The sequence below is a fragment of the Lathamus discolor genome, chromosome 1, assembly GCF_037157495.1.
Source record: "Lathamus discolor isolate bLatDis1 chromosome 1, bLatDis1.hap1, whole genome shotgun sequence".
In the NCBI taxonomy this organism is placed as follows: domain Eukaryota; kingdom Metazoa; phylum Chordata; class Aves; order Psittaciformes; family Psittacidae; genus Lathamus; species Lathamus discolor.
The window spans coordinates 103,718,470-103,737,322 of record NC_088884.1 but is presented as its reverse complement, the minus strand read 5'-3'; the positions used below and the strand labels follow the sequence as shown (position 1 = coordinate 103,737,322).

Genomic DNA, 18,853 nt, shown 5'->3' with positions numbered 1-18,853 from the left:
CCGTCCGCGCCCACGACAGCCAGACCGGCCGCACCTCCCAGGGCCACAACAGCCAATCAGAGAGCGGCGTTTGGGAGGGGGCGTGACCATGGGGAGGACAACCCGGCGGGCTGGAGGCGGTCACGATTGGCGGCGCGCCGTCAATGAGAGGCGAGCTTGTCATGAGGGCTGTAGCGCGGGTGCTTTGCTGTTCCTCCGCCGTACTGTCTTGTAAGCAGTCACCAAAGCATGTTCCGGTGTAACGTTTGCTGCAGGTGGAAGGGAGACGGGAGTGACAATGAGGTAGCGCCTTCAGTTACTGGCAAAAACCCGAGAGCTTCTCAGACGCCCTTCACCTCTGCATTTCAATTCTGTCTCAAATGCTGCTGTGTGGCTGCCCAACTGCTCAGTCTCCCGAGGTTCTTAAGCGGTTTTCTTCAGGGTGAGTCCAAGTCCTTCCTTTGGAACACCTGTGCATTGTCAGCAGTCTTTGTCCCCTACCTTCCCCTTCCATATCATTTAATGAAAGCTGAATGGCACAATCCTTTTCAACTTGAGGTACTCCACATGTGAGATCTTGGCTGCCTGTTCCCTCTTTTTCTGTCTTTAAATTAGTTAGCTATCCATACCCATATCTTCTATCTTCTGGCTGCTTAGTTTCCTCAAGTCCTTTAGAAAATAGCACTGACTGAATGAATTAGGTCATCCTTATTTAATTGAGTCTGAATTGCACTACTCGCATTTGAACTTGCCTATGTGTAATGGAATATACAGAACCTTAACCAGAAGAGGAGTGCTTATAGGAAATAGGATAAAACTAATTTCAGGTGGTTTCTCCAGCTCTAAGAACATAACTGTGTGGCCTTACTTGAAAAGGATTGATGACAACTCCTTGTTTTTTCAGTTAGAAAGCTAAATATGCCTAGGTCATATTCATAATTTTACATAAGGATACCTCTGAGATGCTTGGGAAAGAGTGAACGATGCCTGAACATCTGTCCTCTGAACAAAATCGGACTAAAGTTAAGATCAGAGTTGTAGGAAAGGATTTTTTTCAATTTCCTGGTGGTCTGGCTGCTGTGTTGCTCATCTTGTCTGCAGGAGACTGGGTCAGCTCCAGCAGAGAGATTCAGAGCAAGGCAGTCCCTACTTTTCTCTTGGAACTTAGCTCTGTTCTTAATTAACACATCAGCGTTTGGGCCAGACCCCAGTTGTGTGGCTCAGTGGTGCTGTTGTTTTCCTGGCAGGGGGCTCCAGTCAATGCTATGGCCAAGCCAGAGGAGGCAGAGAGGGCAGAGAAGCACCGATTCCAAGAGATACCTCAGAGGGAGGCAGAGGACGAGGCCAGAGTCACCAACTGACTCATAACAAGTCCTAAGCCAGGATGTGAGGTTCTGTTCTTCAAATTTGGGATCTAGCTGTGGTCAGCTATATGAAGATCACTTGCATAGGCTCCTGCTGTGCCTAAGGTGGCAGCATATTGAGGCCTCCCTTACATGGCTGTGAGCCAGCAAGTGCCTGGTGCAGCTGGGAGTTGCACAAGTAGGTGGAATGATAGTCTGTGCTCTGAAGAGATCTTTAACCTGTGTTTCATCAGGTGCTGTTCTCTTGTACCACAGGCCACAGACCTTTGGGGGTACTGGTCAAGGTGGGTCCTGTCAGAATAGGCCACTGGCTTGTGATGAGGAGCTGTGAGAGGGCTCATCTGGAGCCTTCCCCCATTTCCTCTGCCCCCCAGTCTGGCACCCATGTTTAAGCACTCTTTTACCCTGGCACTAGCATGGGCTGCGCTGTTGGTGTGGCATGAATGGGCCTGTACCTTCTGATCCTGATGTGGCTTCTGGTGTGACTGGGGATCTGCCTGTCCCTGCAGCCTGGTGGGGTAGTGGGCACACTCTGGATGAGCATTTCACTGTTGTGGCTCCTGCTCCACTGTCCTTGCTTGAACCTGATTACCACTTTTACTGCCAAGAGACACCTGTAGGTTAGAGAACTGTATTTATTTATAATGAGGAGTGTTGATGGTGCTAATGTATAATTGATAATGTAATAAGGTAGTATGTTACAAACAAGGTTGTATAATTTCAGTAGTCACTACAAAAGCACACAAAAGGGAGTGCTCATTAGCACACAGTTTTTTAAATTTAAAAAGCTAAATTCAGGTGAAACAGGCCACCCATGTCCTCCATACACTGCTGCTTCCAAGACCCCTTTGATCAGGGATGAGGCCAGATGAACATACTCTCAGTACACTCCCAAGAGTGCACTGTAGTAGTGCCTTTGTGGGAATTCCTGTCTGTGTCAGCTCTAGGAGATAGAGGCAACGTGATGTACAGCCAAAGCAGCCTTGACACTTCTAGAGCTGCTTCTCTGCTTTGGTAACACTCTGCGTTATGCGGGTATGTCCCTGCTGCACGTGTGGGATAAGCACTTGGGTGTGCCTGGAAGTGGTGGCCTGGAAGCATCTCTCTTAGTTCTCTTTGATTCTTAGTTAGAATCAAAGCAGCTGAACTACACTCAGCCCATGTTCTGTTTTCACTGGTGCCACTGGGAAGTGAGAATCAATTTTTGCTTTTCACTGGGTGCTTCTCTGCCCAATGACTGCATCAAACTTGGCATTGGTGAGCTTTTTCAGGACAGCCAAGGCACGTTCTGGAAGCAACCTGAAAGAGACAATAGCAGGAGATTTAATGTAGGATAAGAAAAATCAGGGTAAAAGTGGCACTACAGGTGATGGAAGAGCTGGTCTGGGAGTGGAAGTGTCCATACACAGACTGAGACCAAGGCTTAAGGCAGGTGTTATTTCTGAAGAATACATAGCCTCCATTAATCTCTGCCTAGTTTAACTCCAGTCCCGGTCATGTCCTTGACACTTCCAAGTCTGTGTATCTGCTTGATAGTATTTGGGTTGCAATCCTGCTGCAGGACCAAAGAAGGTCAATATTAGGTGCATATTGGATGTGTTATGCTCTAGAAAGCAGCTGGCCTGTGGAAGGATGAGATGTGAAACTGAGGTGTGTTTTCCTCTCTGAGGATTTCTTCTCTTACAAGTCATGTCTCTGTGTCCTCCCTCTCCCACATTAAGACACAAAAGCAAAGTTATCCTAAGGGCTTTGACAACATTAAGTTTGACTTGTCTATGCTTCTGCAACTTGTACTTTCAGCATGCAGCTCTTGGAGATGCAAAAAGACATAAAAGCATTTTTCCAGTCTCTGTGCTGGGTTTTGCAAATAAGATATTACCAAGTGTCTCATTAAATACTGTAGGATTAACTGGAAAGTTTATTTAGTCGTTTTGATGTGATTCCAGATTTGGAATCTGTGCTCTGCTAAAAACACCTCCTCAGCAGAGCAGCTACACCGGCTATTAAAATCATGTGACAGGACAAATCTTGCTTTATGTGGCAGGGAGAAGAAGTAGAGCCTTTTTGAAGCAATTTTCCCAGCCTCTATGACCTCAGTCTTTGGTGTCAACATGAAGAAACAAACACTACTAAGCAGCAGGTTCTCTTTCTGAAACTACCCCAGGGCTGCTGGTTCAGAGGAACAGTTATTCACAAGCCTAAGGGAAATAGCAGTCTGTAAAGAAAAAGTGTTAACTTGTTCTCCCTCTCCTTCTGTATAAACTGGCAGAGCAGTTGAGTTCTCCGCTGGGACAGTGAGCAGCAGAGAGTGGGTCACAAGGACCTATGACAGGGCTAAAAGAAACTCCTTTGTGTATGACATCTGCTGTTATTAGAAAAACAGCACTGCTATCTCATTACTTGTCATGTGTTTCTCATACTAAAATATTTCCGATGGGTGGTTGTTTAAAAAATAATATTCTCTTCTGCAGACAGTTACACTTTATCTAGTTAGTGTAGGCATAATAATGTCAGATTTAGACTGGTAACTGTATAGTGATGTCAAAAACTGAAGATAACAGAAAATTGAAACTGATTTGAATATGAACTTCTGCTGTACAGCTGTCATTCCACTGTATCTCTATGCTGCCAAACCATATTTTATGTTAACACATAGCTGAAAAATGCAGTTCCTCATAAAAAGTAATCTTGAATCAGATTTAACAAGTTTGATGCTTGCATACTCAGGTAGTTAGCACTGATATATTCTCTCCTTCCCCTCGCACCCCCTTTATATTCCCCTTTTGCTACTTACATTTCAGAGAGTAAAGCAATGTTTAGATGTGGTGGAACAAAAACCATTTTCTTGTTGGTCAATATTCCTTCCATCAGGGCCTCGACAACTTCCTCAATCTCCAAAATCTTCCCAAGCCTGCACAGGAAAGCAAACATGTAAGAGCTGCACGGGTATAACAGGGGAGGTATGAGCTGATATACGATGCTTCACATACGCACATGCTCAGGGAATCCAAATGCAGCTGTTACGGGGGTTAAAGGCAACTGCAGCTTTTCTTTAGCCAATGCTACAACTGTTTTTATAGAGTCAGTTGGAACACAAGGCCTAAAGCTGGTGCTAATGAGTAGTGTCTTGGTGCACAGAAGGCAGGGCAGGAAAGCAGAGATTCAGTAGTTACCTTGTACTGGGGTTTTTGACAAATCCCGTGTTTATAAATATTGGAGAAAGACATGTAGTTTTTATTCCATCCTTTCCCAGGGTAGACAGCTCCTCTGTCAGAGCTTTATGAAATCCAACTGCAGCAAACTTGCTTGAACTGCAGGAGTGGGAAAAGCACAAATGAGAAGGCAGAAATACTATTTCTAACTTTCTGCAACTGGAAATGGCCTAAAAAAACCACACAGTCCTGACTAGGAGGCAACAAAACACAATCCTGAGAAACAGCTGAGAAATGGTGCAGAGACTGCTTCTAACTGCCCCTGGACCTGAGCATAGTGCTAGATTAGGGACAGTAACTGTGGAATGCAGAGCGGTGCCTTTCAGAAGTTGCCTTTGCCGTGAACAGACAGACAAATGTCAGGAATTCTTAGAAAATGAGAACCAACGTGCATCAATTGATGGCATTCCTGGTTCTTCCATGTGAGGAGATTCTTCGAAGGCATGCAGCATGAAGCTCTGACGTTCAGAAGGATGGGCAGAGTAGGAATGGAGAACAACCCCCTACTGCTCCTCGTACCACACAGGAGTGTCTCGTGACAGTCATGTGTGAGTGTTGGCATAGAAGAGCATTATGTGTGCCATATGAGGAACATACTGCTACAGAAATTGGTGCAGGCCAGGAGTATGAATCAACTCCCAAGAAAGTAAAACCAGTTTATTGACTGTTACTGATTTGGACAGCGTAATTCCAATCAAATCCCTGACACGCGAGTGCTCACGTTGCCAGCAGTGAATGACTCTCTAAGGAGGAGTGTTCCTAGGGGAAGACTGCTCTTCCTGGAGCTGCTATCCTGGAGCTGCTGGGTCTGACACAGAATGACAGTATGCAGTCTGGCAGGTTTGCTGTTCACGCACCATGATTCAATTGCTTATAGTAGAAACAGGCAATACACTGACCTCTCAGATTCATCAGTTAGTTTGCTCACAACACAGTAAGTATTATTATGTTTTTTGTTTTCTGAAAGTTAATTTTACAGTCAAAAAACATTTTGTCTCATGATGGCAAAATTATTTCTATATACTACAGTCACTGTCACAAAGGTAAAAAGATCAAAAGCTATTCATTAGGAGTATACTTGACAACACTACACAAACTTACAGAAGAACTACTTTCTAAGAAGAAGGGAAGAGGATACCTTTTTTTGCTAAGCAAAAGTCTGGATCAGTGAGGAAGAGGACAATGAAGAAGCTTTCGTTAGTTGATTTGTCATATAATTATTCCTTCGTACAAGCATTGCTTCTGATTCAGTCACACCTAATAAGCAAATTAGTGAGAACCTCCAGGCATCTGTAAGTGCTGACAGTTGGCCTTTTTTTCCTTAGCACAGACCTCAGGCCATACTGTATTCAGTAGTTGGATTATTTTGGTTATTTTTTGCTTTCTGATGAAGATGCTATTAAAATAATAATAAAAAAGGATCTGATGATAAAGTCACTTACCAGTAAGCCACCATGAAAGAAGTTACTAAATGACCCGCTGCTGAAGCCACCGTGACAATGTGACCATGGTTATTTTTGATCATAGTTGGCAGAAAAGCTTTTGTGGTCTTGACATCAATGAAATCAAGAAAATTGCAGGGGGGGAGAAAAGGGAAGAAAGAACAATGTTCTCTTAGGTGTATTCAGCACTGACCCTGACTATCATTAATTAAGTTCTCCTTTCAGCTCGTACAAGTGGCAACCTATTTCCCAAACTGGAATGTTTCAGGAAGTTGGCTGTCAACAGGAGCTGATTCTCACATCTGTCCCAGGCTGCTTTTCAGATTTGGGTGTCAGCAGGAAGGCTGCTGGTGTCCCACCGCAGCACATACGATAATCTGTTCCTTCCCTTTAATCCCACTGCAAAAAACTCCTTAACAGCTGAAACCCTCCTGCTAAGTAGCATTTGCTGGCAGCTGCCCTGTCGCTGTACTTGCAGGGTCCTGGTGCTCAGCTGTGGGTGCACAAACTACCCCATGCAAAGGGAAACCCCAACACATTTCCAATAGAGACAAACCCATGCTACAGATGAGGCTGTGGCCAGCTGGCTCTTGCAGAGACAAGACAAAATGAAAATCAGGGCTAGGCTCAGATTAGCAAGAGGTTAGTCAAGTTTATACACATGTGAATGATGTTTTTGTAATTCACTGGTAGCTGAAAATAATTGTTAGTCTAAACATGTGTCCTGAACAACACTCCTCCCAAAATATAGCTATGAAGTTGGTGGTGGCCCTTACCCACATGTGAGCAAGAATGTTGACTTCAAACATTCTTTCAATCTGGTGGTCCTGAGTTGAGAGGAAGTCAGCAGCTGTAATCACACCAGCATTATTCACCAGGATGGAGACATCCCCAATTTCCTGTTTTACCTTTTAGACAGAAAAAAACCCAGAAAGTTTTGTGTCATACGTTTGAGGGGTTTTTTATGGAGAGGACAGTAGTGCCCCATTTCCAGAGGTGGTAGGAACTGTTGCAGCAGTACCATGAAACAGGGTTTAGATCTGATGCTTCTCCCTTTTAATTACTGCCAGTATCTGTAGTCTTCCACACATTGCCTACAGACACAGTATGTTCTGAGTAGTTTCAGTTGGGACTACGGACATAGAGACTGTTTTGAGCCACCTCGTTTTAAGTAACAACACAGTGCCCTCAGTGCTCTGTTTGCTCTTTAGGAGACTAAAAGGCAGAAGTTCCCGCAGGAGTTGGACATCTAAAGAGCAAACCTGCAATGACGTGTGATATGCCAGAGCCTCACAGAAGAGGAAGAGAGTGGCTGCCATGTGGGAAACGAAATGCTACTTCGCTCTCGGTACTGAAATCAGCAAGAAGTGGGCAGATTCCAGCAGTTGTCGTGAACTGCGTACAACACTTCTTGTTTTCCCAACCTTTCCAAAGACGAAGCACGTTTGGGTAAGCCTTTGGAAGTGCCCCTGCTCCCCTACCTTCTCTGCAGCACTGTAGATTTCCTCCCTTTTGCTGCAGTCCACCACGAAGGCTTGTACAGTGGCTCCCAGCCTTTTGCATTCTGCTGCCGTTTCCTCAACACTGTGCTGTAAAGGCAGAAATGAAAGGTGTGCAACTGTACCATTGCCCATGTATTGATGCTAGGGCATCGTTCACATCAGCCAAAGGCTAAAGACTTCTGTCAATTGCATTATCACTGCCAAGACCCCGAACAGTTCATAGGGACCAAGTAAAAGAGCTGCAGCTGGGATATTGTGGCAGGACCAATATTCCAGCCTCAAATTTTGGACCTGTGTAGAGTAACTGCCAGAAAGGGCAAGAGTGAGTTTGTCTTGGCAAAGCACGCATAGGTAGGCTGCAGGAAGGGGGCACTAGGTGGCTTTCCCACCACAGCAGGCAGATGCCACAGCTGAATTCAGAGTTCTAAAAACACAGACCCTCATGAAGCCCCCGCAATGTAAACATGGCCCTTTGTGTTTCTGTGTTCATGGACTGGATGTGAGAGGAGCGGTTTGCTCCAAAGGGCACAGTGTGGAGAGACTTTTCTTATGAGAACAGCATGCAATGCACACACAACAGAAGCTCCCCTAAGTCATTTTATCGAGCCACTAAGTGAGGGCAGAAGTGACTTTGCTGCAGCCTTGTAGCCACACAGACCCAGCAGCTGGTTAAGGCTGATGGCCCCAAGGAGTGGGGGCTCTGTTAAGGCAGCTGGACTGGAGAAGCATATTCCTAAAATGCTTGGGATCCCCCACCTCCTTTGGATTGTATTTCAGTGCCTGTTTACACACACCTTTACAACATATTCTCCAGCACTATATCGCTCACCAATTAAGTTTACTCCTTTTCACCCATCCCAGTGCCTTGCCTCCTCCCACCCACTCCAGACTCTGGTCTTAGCCATCATGGGTAGCATGAACAGGCACCCAAAATGTTCTACAATATCCTCCCTATTTAAAAATCCCCTTACACTAGGCTTGGGTTGGGGGTTTATTTGTTTGTGGTGGGCTGTTTGTTTATTGCAGCTTCAGGGTGACATGAGGAACTCCTCTGCAGCTTCTGATCCACTGTGTCAGAAGCCCTCCCCACACAGAGCTGCCCACCTACTCAACCCCATGTACAGCCAATTGCTCCTACAAACATGCCTTTGCCTTGATCCCCATTGAATGACATCCTGCATGTTTGTACCTGTCCATCCTCCACTTGCCAAGGTCTTTTTGCATTTGGGCAGATTTGTCAGCATTTAGTAAGGAGCTGCCTACACATGTGATGCGCGGAGGGCAGCAGGGCTCACCCATAGCTCAACGTGGTGATTCCCCTGGATATGAGTGGGGAGACAAATGCAACGTATGCATAACCCAGCAACATACACAAAGTATCTGAGGCCAGGGAGGCAGCGAGCAGGTGGTGAACCCCCTTCTCTGCAGGAACAGGCTGCTGGTCTCACATGCCTTTTCCTGCCCGCTCAGGCAGCAGTTCCCACAGCACCCTGCTGACCCCTGCGTTCCCTCTTCCAGGTCCTCTCTGCCGTGCCGTGGATACCACCTCGCCGATTAGCGCCGAGTGACCGTGGGACCCAGACACTGACACCCTCTGGTGCAACGGGGCAAACCCTGGGCTGGGGCTCAGCGTCCCCATCCGTGAGCCTGCAGGAGCGGCCGGGGCAGCAGGTGTGTGGATGCAGTCCTGTGCCGCCCTTCCCGCGCTCTTAACCCCCAGTGCCTCCCTCGGGGACGAACGAGTCAAGACACGAGCTGTGCCGTTACCTTGCTGATGTCCCACAGCACCAGTCTGCTCTGACGCTTGGCAAACTCGAAGGCTGTCGCCCTCCCTACCCCGTGGCCAGCACCTGTGATGAGAACGAGCTCTCCACTGACAGACTTTCTCTTCACAGGGATAAAAAGCTTCACAAACGCCTCTAAGTAGGAGTAGATGAGCGTGACCACGAACAGGAGGATTTCCACAAACAGATTCATGCTGTTGCTGATAGTCCGTTTACTCCCGAACGGTGTGACGGCGGCGGAGCGCCAGTGCCGGTCTGCGTGCGCTGCTGCTGGTATCGCAGGGGCCCTCCGGTCGCGCCCCTCTCCGGTCGAAAGGGGGCGCCGGCGGCCCGCCTGGGCTTGCTGGTCCCGCCCTGTCAGTCAGAGGCACGGACCGCTGCCCCGCCGCGGCCTGCCCTGCGTTGCCCAGCCCTCTCCACCCGCACTCCGCGCTCTCCTCGCCCCGCACGACCCAGTGAAGCGTGAGGACCGCAACCGCCGAGGCCTGGCAGCGATCCGGGCGGGAGGAGCAGCCGCCCCCGGCGGCGCAGGGACCAATCAGAGAGCGGCGTTTGGGGCGGCGTGTCTATGGAGAGGACGAGCCGGAGGGCTGGAGGCTCTCCTGATTGGTGGCGCTCACCCAATGAGCTGTGAGTTTGTAAAGAGGGCTGCAGGCGCGGCCGAGCTCGGCAGGGTACTGGGGGATGGCCTGGGCTCTTGTTCGATGCTCGGGCGGATGTGCCTGACTCCGTGCCCAGCTCTGCGCAGCCGAGGTGGGCCGGTGCCGCTGTCAATGCTGCTCCTCGCCGGCGCCCTGCGTGCAGGCACGGTGCCCGGTGTGTCCCGGGCAGTCGCCGTGTTCACTTTCGCTTTTACGCTGTCCGCCCCGCCTGCCTGGTGTGTTCTGCAGCGCCGCCCGCCCCTCAGGTACCGTGGCTTGGTAAAGCTGAGTGGTGGCCAGGCTGTCGCTCCTTGGGCTCAGAGCCTGCCTGAGGCCGTGGTTCTTCTGGTGTTTGGCCCGTGGCGGTGGTGCTCTGTTCCCCAGGGAGCAGGCACCCCATCGCTGGGCCAGGACGTCAGGGTTTTGCCAACCCCTGTCAGCTGAGGGGATCTTGGCGCCGGATGTGCTGTGTAGCTGAGCGTGTCCCTTTGGGGCCTGACAGAAACAAAAATCGGGCTGTGCTTTAAGTTGATGGACTCACTGAAAAATACAGAAGCAGTCTAACGTTAATCTTCATGTGGAGGTCGCACTTGATATCAAGTGTGCGCTTTTCCCCATCTCTGTTAAAGATGTTGTAAGCCTCAAATGGCTTGTGAGTTGGATTGTGCTCTTGAGAATATTGTCTCAGCAGTGTATGTGAGAGCACGTGCATGCTGTAATTGTAACCAAGGAGTTCCTGATTTCAGTGTTCTAGATGGACCTGAGGATTACATAGCATGAGTGTGGTGTTTGAGAACTGGAACTGCTGGTTTTGAAAAAGCCTGGTCTGTTCTGCTGATTATAATCCAATATTCACGTCTGGGTTTAAACAGCAGGGTTAATACTTAATGTATGAGTTGCTTTCTTTTTTACCTGGAATTCGTCAGTCCCATCATCACCTTGCTCAGATGTCATGTTGTTAAAACCTGAATGTATTTTTGAAGAGGATGTATGTTTCTTTACATGCTGGAAGCGATTCTTTTTAAGAACTGGTGATCAGGTACTGTAATGCAATCTGCTGTTAAGTATTTTATTGTTAACTAGCTTTTCAGCTCCCAAGACCCATGGCAGAATAAAATCACTAGAGGTATCAAGTATTGCTTTCTGTTAACTAGTTTGATAGTTATGGCCTTCTTTAAAATTGGAAAACAAGGTATATGTTATCCTATTTGGTATTGCATGAAGTGATATTTTGGTGGTCACAGCAGCTTACAGAGCTGTGTTGCTCAGGGGTTTGGATGTTTCATTCTTGCCCTTACTAGACCTACCACTGGATGTGAGAGCAGGACTCTTGTAAGGCTGGGTTGGTTTGTTGATGAAATGCTCACATAGGGATTTAATATTCTAGCAGGCCTTCCTGCTGCATTTATGGTAAGTATCTTTGAGGTTTTCCTTGTCTATGGTTAATAACTGGTCAGTGTTCCACAGTTGGGAAGGGTAGTTCTTAGCTTCTCACTCGTGCTACAAAATTCTCATGTGTGTCTAGTAGAATACATCAAGAAGATGAAGGTAAAATTCAGAATTTGTTGGTCCAGGTATGCATTTGCATGGTACCTGAAAGAAGTAATAATATATTACTGAGCGCTGTTTTCTGGAAAAAGCCTAGTCTGTTCTGCTTGCTATGATGTACTATGCAGGTCTGGGATTAAGGAAGAGGGTTAAAACCTAACAAATGCAATGCCTTTTTTTTTTTTCTTTATTTCAGTAATTTGTCTGCAAACTGTTGGTCCCATCTTCATCCTGTTAACATGCTCAACAGTTATAATGTTAAGCTCTACCACAGCAAAGCTCTCACCTCCCCATATCCAGGATCACATGTGGAGCGTAGCCAGGTTCCCGCAGATAAAGTGGGCTGGCTGACTGAGTGGAAAGATTATGATCCTGTGGAGTACACTGCAAAATCTGTTTTGGCTGGACCCAGTTGGGCAGATCCGCAAATCAAGTGAGTGTCATTGTGTTTCTGTTCTCCTGTGAACATGGAAGTAGGAAATAGTGATCAGCTGAATTAATAAAATCCTCAGCTTAAGTTATGTGATTCTATAGTGATGTGTGAAAGTCAGGACCTAGAAAGATGATGGTTAGAGAACTGAATCATTTGAGTTAGCTCTTAAGGACACATGATTTTACAGAGCTAAGAATAATGTTAATTGCAGTAATGGATATCTGTTGATGCTGGGTAGTGCTGCTTCTCTGTCTTGTGAGCTAAGTAAAAATTTCTTCATTCTTAAGAATTTGGGAGAACATTTTTATAATACACTTGTTCACAATTGAATGCAAGATGAGAAAAGACTTAAAGTAGAATTCTGGCTCTTGAGTGCTCTGATTCAGGAAATGTGACAGGTTGAATGTATGACTAATTCTTTTTTAGTGAATGTGTGTGTTCATTTGTATTGATTCTGTGAATATCTTCTCCTCTCAAGGAATGCTGTGTGCTTCTTGCCTAGAAAGTTAGATCCATGCATCTAGTGTAACTTGTCATAGTGTGAAGTGGTGATTCTTGTACATCCACATCTGTGTATAAAGATCAGAAGATTGTGGTACTTGAGGTTTCAGCCTTACCTTCCTTGTTTGTTTTGCTCTGTGAACATGTGCTTCTATTTGCTCTTAATTTGGGTTAGTATTCAGGTGGGACATACAGAACAGCCAGGTGACCAGGCCCAATCAGTAGGGGTTTATGAAAGGCAGGTGCTGCTTGGCTTGTATTGTATTCTTCTGTGACAAGTTTTATAAATTATCTTTATTATTCTTTTCCACACAGTGATAAAGGGTTTTCTCCCAAATTCAATGAGAGAGATGGAGAAGTGGACAGGAAGAGCCTCAATGGCACATACATGGTTGAAAATGGGAGGCCCCGGTGAGTGTGCCCGTTGTTCACATATTCATTTCAGTGACGTAGGGCTCTTACAGGTCTGTCAGTTTTGATACATGGCACCTGCTAGAACAAAATCAAGATAGTCATTCTTAGAGACAGAGAAAATGATACTTCAGGGCCATGGAAGAAGTTTGTGGCAGAGAGGCACTAAAGGTTAGCCAGTACTGCCACAACAGAGCATTGTGGTGACACTAGAGTCAGAGGAGGCCTAACCTGTTTATAGTAAGGTCTGTTGAATCAATTGTTTCTACAGTTTGACCAGATGTTGGCCTCTGAAGCTTTTGTAATACTTCTGTGCTGTGGTAGAGCAGAAGAGTATTTCCTTCTACTGATGCATCCTGGCATAGCACAGATGGGTAATCTCACCTAAAAATAACATCTTTTATTTCTGTCTTTCGAATGTAATTGAATGCTCTGTGCATTTGTAGTCTTGGAAACTAGATTCCATTTTCAGACAAGGTTGTGGGCACAATGAGAGTAATGTTTAATCAGGAGTATCTTGGGACACAGGATCTAGGAAATGATAGAGCCATTTTGTGTATTTCCTTTCCCTGTACTATCAAAGACAAAGAGGTTGATAAAGGTGAAAACAGTGCTTTGTCTCTATTGCTTTTTAAAGCATATGGTAGCACCGAATGTATCTTGCTGTCCTTTCCTTTGTTGTTTAGGCTTCTTTAAAGCTGTGTTTTTAGAATACTTGGAGCATATTTTGTAAGTAAATGGAGAAGTAAATGTGTTTAATGTACTGTGCCACTCATTTCAGAAATCCAGTGGGAAGGACTGGCCTCACAGGCAGAGGATTGTTAGGGCGCTGGGGACCAAACCATGCTGCTGATCCTGTTGTAACTAGGTAAGGGCCAGGTGACAGAAAGTGCCCTGCAGTAGAGCTAAAAACCCCATGCATTTTGCTTTTTCCTTGCATCTCTGGACAAACTATTACTTACCATAGGCCTTTCATATGTGTTTATCTATGTGTAAGCTCATTCAGATATGGGTATCTGAACGGAGATATATATATAGACATCTGGAACAAAAATTTCCTAATTTTATTCTTTTTAGCCTTGGTCTCTGAAGAGGAATAAGAACTCACTGCTAATGACAAGCAGTAGTTTCTGAAATGCTGAGGAAAAAGATTTAAGGGGAAAAAATAGTACAGGAGGCTTAAATAGAAATGTAATTTACAAATAATCTTTAGTAATGAATGTAAAAACTGAAAGGATTATGTGATACTTCAATACTGTATACATAATATCTCAAAAGGCCTTAGGTGAGGCATGTTAAATTACAGGGATAGGTTTTTCTGTTACAATGACTTAACTGCAAACAAAAGCGGTGTGCCTCCTTTTGCTTTGTAAGGAATACTAACTTGGCCTAGTATATTATAGGAGGAGGTGGGGTTAGCCTCTTCCTTTTTTTTTTTAATACATTTTTGTCAGTATATGCTCTTTTAATGGCGCTTTTGCTAGCGGGATCTGTGTGTACATACTGACTGTTTTACACAAAGAAAGCATTCAGAAAAGATTGTGTAGTTAACACAGGTGCAAGTGAAGCAGTGCCATGCTGAAGATGGAACCATTGTGAATGCATTTTTGTTCTTTCCCTTTTCAGAAGGCTATCAATGCTACCAAGTTGTTTTGTTGAAAGTAAAAGAAATGATGGTTTGATTTTTGTATTTGTTTAGACAGCTTTTTGCTTCAACTATTAAGTTATTTAACTATTTAAGCTCTATACTGTGAGGGTGGTGAGGCACTGGAGTGGGTTGCCCAAGGAAGTCGTGAATGCTCCATCCCTGGTGGCGTTCAAGGCCAGGTTGGACAGAGCCTTGGGTAATATGGGTTAGTGTCCCGGCCCATTGTAGGGGAGTTGGAACTAGATGATCTTGAGGTCCTTTCCAACCCTAACTATTCTATGATTATATGATTCTGTTGTTAGTTTTTATCTACTATTGTCTTCAGTAAGGAACTGTTTGTGGCATTGTGCTGGTGCTTGGCAAGCAGTTCAGACGTAGTGTTGCAGGCTGCATGTATGTTCAGTTTTAGCAGAAGGCATACTTACCCTCTCATTATGGATAGGCACCAGGCTTCGGGAGCATTGCAGCTAGTAGGACGTGCTGGAGGCAGCTCTCAAAGGAGCTGCCGCTATCAGTGTGGTTACAGAAATGTGGCTCTTGGACAGTTTCTGCTCTTCTGGCTGAGGAAAATGCAGTTGGTAGAGGTGTGCAGAAAAACAAAGTGGTTTGCCCTGGGTTGTGATTGTGCCAGACAGCATCCATCACCTGCCCCCCATGACTGTTCTTTTTCTGCTTTGTTTGCTCCTGCACAGATGACAGTGCGGTTGCTTTGCTGTTGCTCTGCCAGGCCCTCGTGTCAGGAGGCAGAAAGGCATGTTCTTGTTTGTCATTTGCTGCAGGTGGAAGAGAGATGGAAGTGGGAATAAAGTTGCTCATCCAGTTACTGGCAGAAACATCTTGCAGTTTGTAGCTATCAAGAGGAGAGACTGTGGGGAGTGGGCCATTCCAGGGGTAAGAACAAAGCTTTGGTAACAGTAGATATTTCCCTGCTGGCAAGGACATGAGGCGATAACTTGTGTGTGTGCAGTAAAAGCATGCTTTCTGGTGAACAGCCTTGTGTACAGAGGTGAGGAGAAAGTCTGCTTAAACTGACTTTGCCCAAGCATCAGGTGGGATGCCTTCTGCTGTTTCTTCATTACAAGGCAATATTTGTATTTAATTCTGACCATGTATTTTGCTTAATGTAGGCATAATTTAATCCATTGCGGGTTTTGAAGGATGTGCATGCTCAAACTTTACAGCTAAATGTACAGTGCCTCCCATGTCCAGAGTATGATGCAGGTGGATGTAATATATGAAGAGCCAATTAAAGGGGATTAAGTCCAAGTGGAATCTAAGGGATAGTCACGTTTGTTTTCTTTTTTTCTTTCTCCCCTCCCCTTTAAGGGGATGGTGGACCCAGGGGAGAAGATCAGTGCTACACTGAAGCGAGAATTTGAGGAGGAGGCCTTGAATTCCTTGCAGAAATCGCCTGAGGAGAAAGCGGAATTAGAGAAGCAACTCCACAAGCTGTTCAGCCAGGAACACTTTGTGGTGAGCTCTTTGTCTCTTGTGATGGCCTCTTGAGCTATGCATGTAACTCACAGCTGTGTGGAGCTTGGAAGAGTGTTGCCGAAATGGAAATAAGCTGTGATGCTTGGGTTGCCATGGTGTAGGAAGTGACTACTAAAAACTGTGTAAGGGCAAATGTACAGGAAGAAAGGGAAAAAAATCTTAGTGATTCCACCTTGTTTTTTTGACACTGAGCTTGTTTTGGTTTGTTTGGGGCCTTAGGTATACAGAGGATATGTGGATGACCCTCGTAACACTGATAATGCCTGGATGGAGACAGAGGCTGTGAACTATCATGATGAAACTGGTGGGTGTCTCCATATGTGCTTTTAGTTGCCTTTTACTCTGTATGTTGGTTTGAAATTGGGTTGTATGAAATAAGGACAAAACATACGGACTTCACCTGAAAATTATATGTGTTTATTAGCTAGTTCTAAGCTATGGACTTTGTGCCTTGAGAAGCTCAATCTTCATATGGAGATTGGAGATTGGACAAGGGTTCCTTCTTGTCACTGTTTACCTTGAATTCATTTAATTTCCTTTTTAATGAGTCTGAGGTGGGAGGATAGTCTGTTTCTCTTAATATTTTTTCTTTAGTAGCTAGTGTGTGCTTCAGGAACACTCCCTCTGGCTGCTGGCAGATTCTCACTGCATTTATTGCTTTGTTGTTGTAACTGCTCTGAGACCTTTTATCTTGGTTACTGTGCCAGAGTAAGTGTTGGACCTTATTTTATTTCTGTAAATCAGTAGGAATGGGCATAGCATACATTGCTAGCTCTTAGATTGCTTTGTTAACGTGGATTCTAATCTTTTGCCTTTAATATAAGTCAACCTAGTTAGGTGAACAAGTCAGAGACTTCATCTAATGACATTTCCACTGTGTTTTGGGTGATAGGTACCAGTGAAGTTTCACATGTCACTGATACTTGATTTATCAGCACTCAAACTGCGAATATGCTGTTCCTTTTTGTTTCTGATACACATTGTCTAATACTTTTAAAAGCCTTTATTTGGTTGTTGTCTGAAGTCCTTGGGATTCTTTTTGGAAACAGAGTAAGAAGCTTTGGAGAACAATTCAGAGGCTTCTCTGCTTCTTCTCCTTAAGTACTATTTTTGATTTTGGGGCTTTTAGTAAAATTTTAATTATTCTGGTTTTCCATAAGCATGTATGTTTCAGAATTCAGTTTGTCATGTAGAACAGTGGCTGAGAAAGGAAGCAGTCAGATGTTAGCCAAACAAACAAACCAAGGTAGAGGGATTAGCTAAACTTGTGGTACTGAGTACATGTTGTCATAATGACTTCTATTAACTTATGCTGCTGCTGATACCCCAGGAGTGGTGACAAGGAGTTAACAACATCTCTGCTTTAAAATAGTGTTTTAAAATAGTGCAAGTCTGAAAAAAGGTTTCTGGCGCAGAAACAGTGAGCAACTTAATTGAGAAGTAGTTGAAGATTGCTGCCTGTGAAAGAGCCATGTGGAAGGGTGGAACTGATCAGTTGTGAGAAGAAAAAGTGGGAAAGAAGATGCAGTATCATGTCCTAACTCTTGTTGTGTGAACAGGTGAGACACTGGATAATTTGCCCCTGGAAGCAGGTGATGATGCTGGAATGGTCAAGTGGGTTGACATCACTGAGAAGCTCAAGCTGTATGCAAGTCATAGCTACTTTGTTAAGCTTGTGACTGAGAAATGGGGAGCCCACTGGAGTGAGAATCCTGGTCCTGAGTGCCATGAGTGATGTAAATGAAGAACCAATGAACACAAAGGGGAGAATACATTTTCCAGCTTTGAAAGAGATGATGGTGTCCTTTTCAGTGACAATTCTGCAAAATTCATCGGGCAAAAACACTCGGCAATGATAAATAGAAGCTTCAGATTGCTTCTTTTGATTTCTTACCTAGTGTGAAATGATGTGAACGTAGAGCTGTTACCTTGTTTTGCCTTGTCTTCATTATTTGCAACCATTTCATAACATCTGCCAACCTGCATGAGAACGCGGATTCTGACTGGTTGTAGTTCAGAGGCTCTACACTTTAGCTCTGTATTTTTGCACTCATTTCTTGTCAAGTGTATGAATCCATACAGGATGAGAGACTTGTGGGAGGATAGCCTGAATAATAACTCGATTGAAGTGCTACATAATAAAATGACATTTCTTTTCTGAGTTTTGCTTGATGTGTCCTTTCAGTGATTTTCTGAGAGATTAGTTTTCACATTTCTTGCTCTCTAGTTTAAAGTGTGGATGGTATTCACATCTGAATGTCTGACAGTGCCTTTATCTATAACAGTATCTGTTGGTGGATGTAACTTGATGACTAACTTTGGGAGCTGGATTTTAAGGTTCCTCTCTTCATACTGCTTATGGCTGTTAGGAAGACTGCAATGAACAGGATCATTGGAAAGAGCAACCTTAAAGTATAATCTTGTAAATTGTGGGGGGGGTTTTTTTCAGTTTAAGTAACGTGAGTCACTTTCAGTCAGGAGGCTGATGTGGGCCTTCTGTGACATTTATGCTGGTAACAATAGCTGCACAACAGTTGCTGACATGTCTCCCTATGTTTTTATTCCAGGGGTAATTGCTTTTAATTGTGTAAGTGTCAAAGAGTTGGTGACAGTGACAGCTTAATTTTGTGGTTGAGACCTGCGGAGGGGATCTTAATGAATTTTTGAGCCATGTGTTGAAGTCAGATGGTGGTAAATGTCATGGTCTGGAATTACCTTCTCTAACAGTAGTGTGACATGCTCATGCATTGTTGAGACTGTTGGCCATGTCCTCCTTAACTAGTGAGTGTTTTTAGGGCTTGTTCCTTTTCAACACCACTTCTCCAGATTTCATTAGCTAATTGGGAAGAAGTCATATGTATTTATATGGGGAGACACTGGGAATCTTGTAGAGT

The 18,853-nt window shown here is 44.9% G+C and overlaps 2 protein-coding genes across 3 annotated transcripts; one reads left to right on the top strand and one right to left on the bottom strand.

The window, feature by feature from the left end:
• Positions 1–59: 59 nt before the first annotated feature.
• On the top strand, positions 60–18,120 carry NUDT9 (nudix hydrolase 9). Of its 2 annotated transcripts, XM_065688887.1 has the most exons (10): positions 60–421; positions 7,209–7,446; positions 9,018–9,913; positions 11,669–11,905; positions 12,722–12,817; positions 13,599–13,685; positions 15,245–15,356; positions 15,792–15,938; positions 16,179–16,263; positions 17,519–18,120. In XM_065688887.1, the coding sequence occupies exons 3-10, from the start codon at positions 9,852–9,854 to the stop codon at positions 17,692–17,694; spliced, it is 1,002 nt and encodes a 333-aa protein (XP_065544959.1). In that variant the 5' UTR covers positions 60–421; positions 7,209–7,446; positions 9,018–9,851; the 3' UTR covers positions 17,695–18,120. The 2 variants fall into 2 exon arrangements, with proteins under 2 accessions (XP_065544959.1, XP_065544950.1); XM_065688878.1 differs by lacking the exons at positions 60–421; positions 7,209–7,446; positions 9,018–9,913 and adding an exon at positions 9,920–10,190.
• LOC136019085 (estradiol 17-beta-dehydrogenase 11-like) lies at positions 1,961–9,788 on the bottom strand. The gene is made up of 7 exons (XM_065688901.1): positions 9,267–9,788; positions 7,479–7,586; positions 6,774–6,905; positions 5,998–6,104; positions 4,517–4,654; positions 4,138–4,254; positions 1,961–2,642 (listed from the first exon to the last, which is right to left on the bottom strand). The coding sequence occupies exons 1-7, from the start codon at positions 9,474–9,476 to the stop codon at positions 2,555–2,557; spliced, it is 900 nt and encodes a 299-aa protein (XP_065544973.1). The 5' UTR covers positions 9,477–9,788; the 3' UTR covers positions 1,961–2,554.
• Positions 18,121–18,853: the final 733 nt, after the last annotated feature.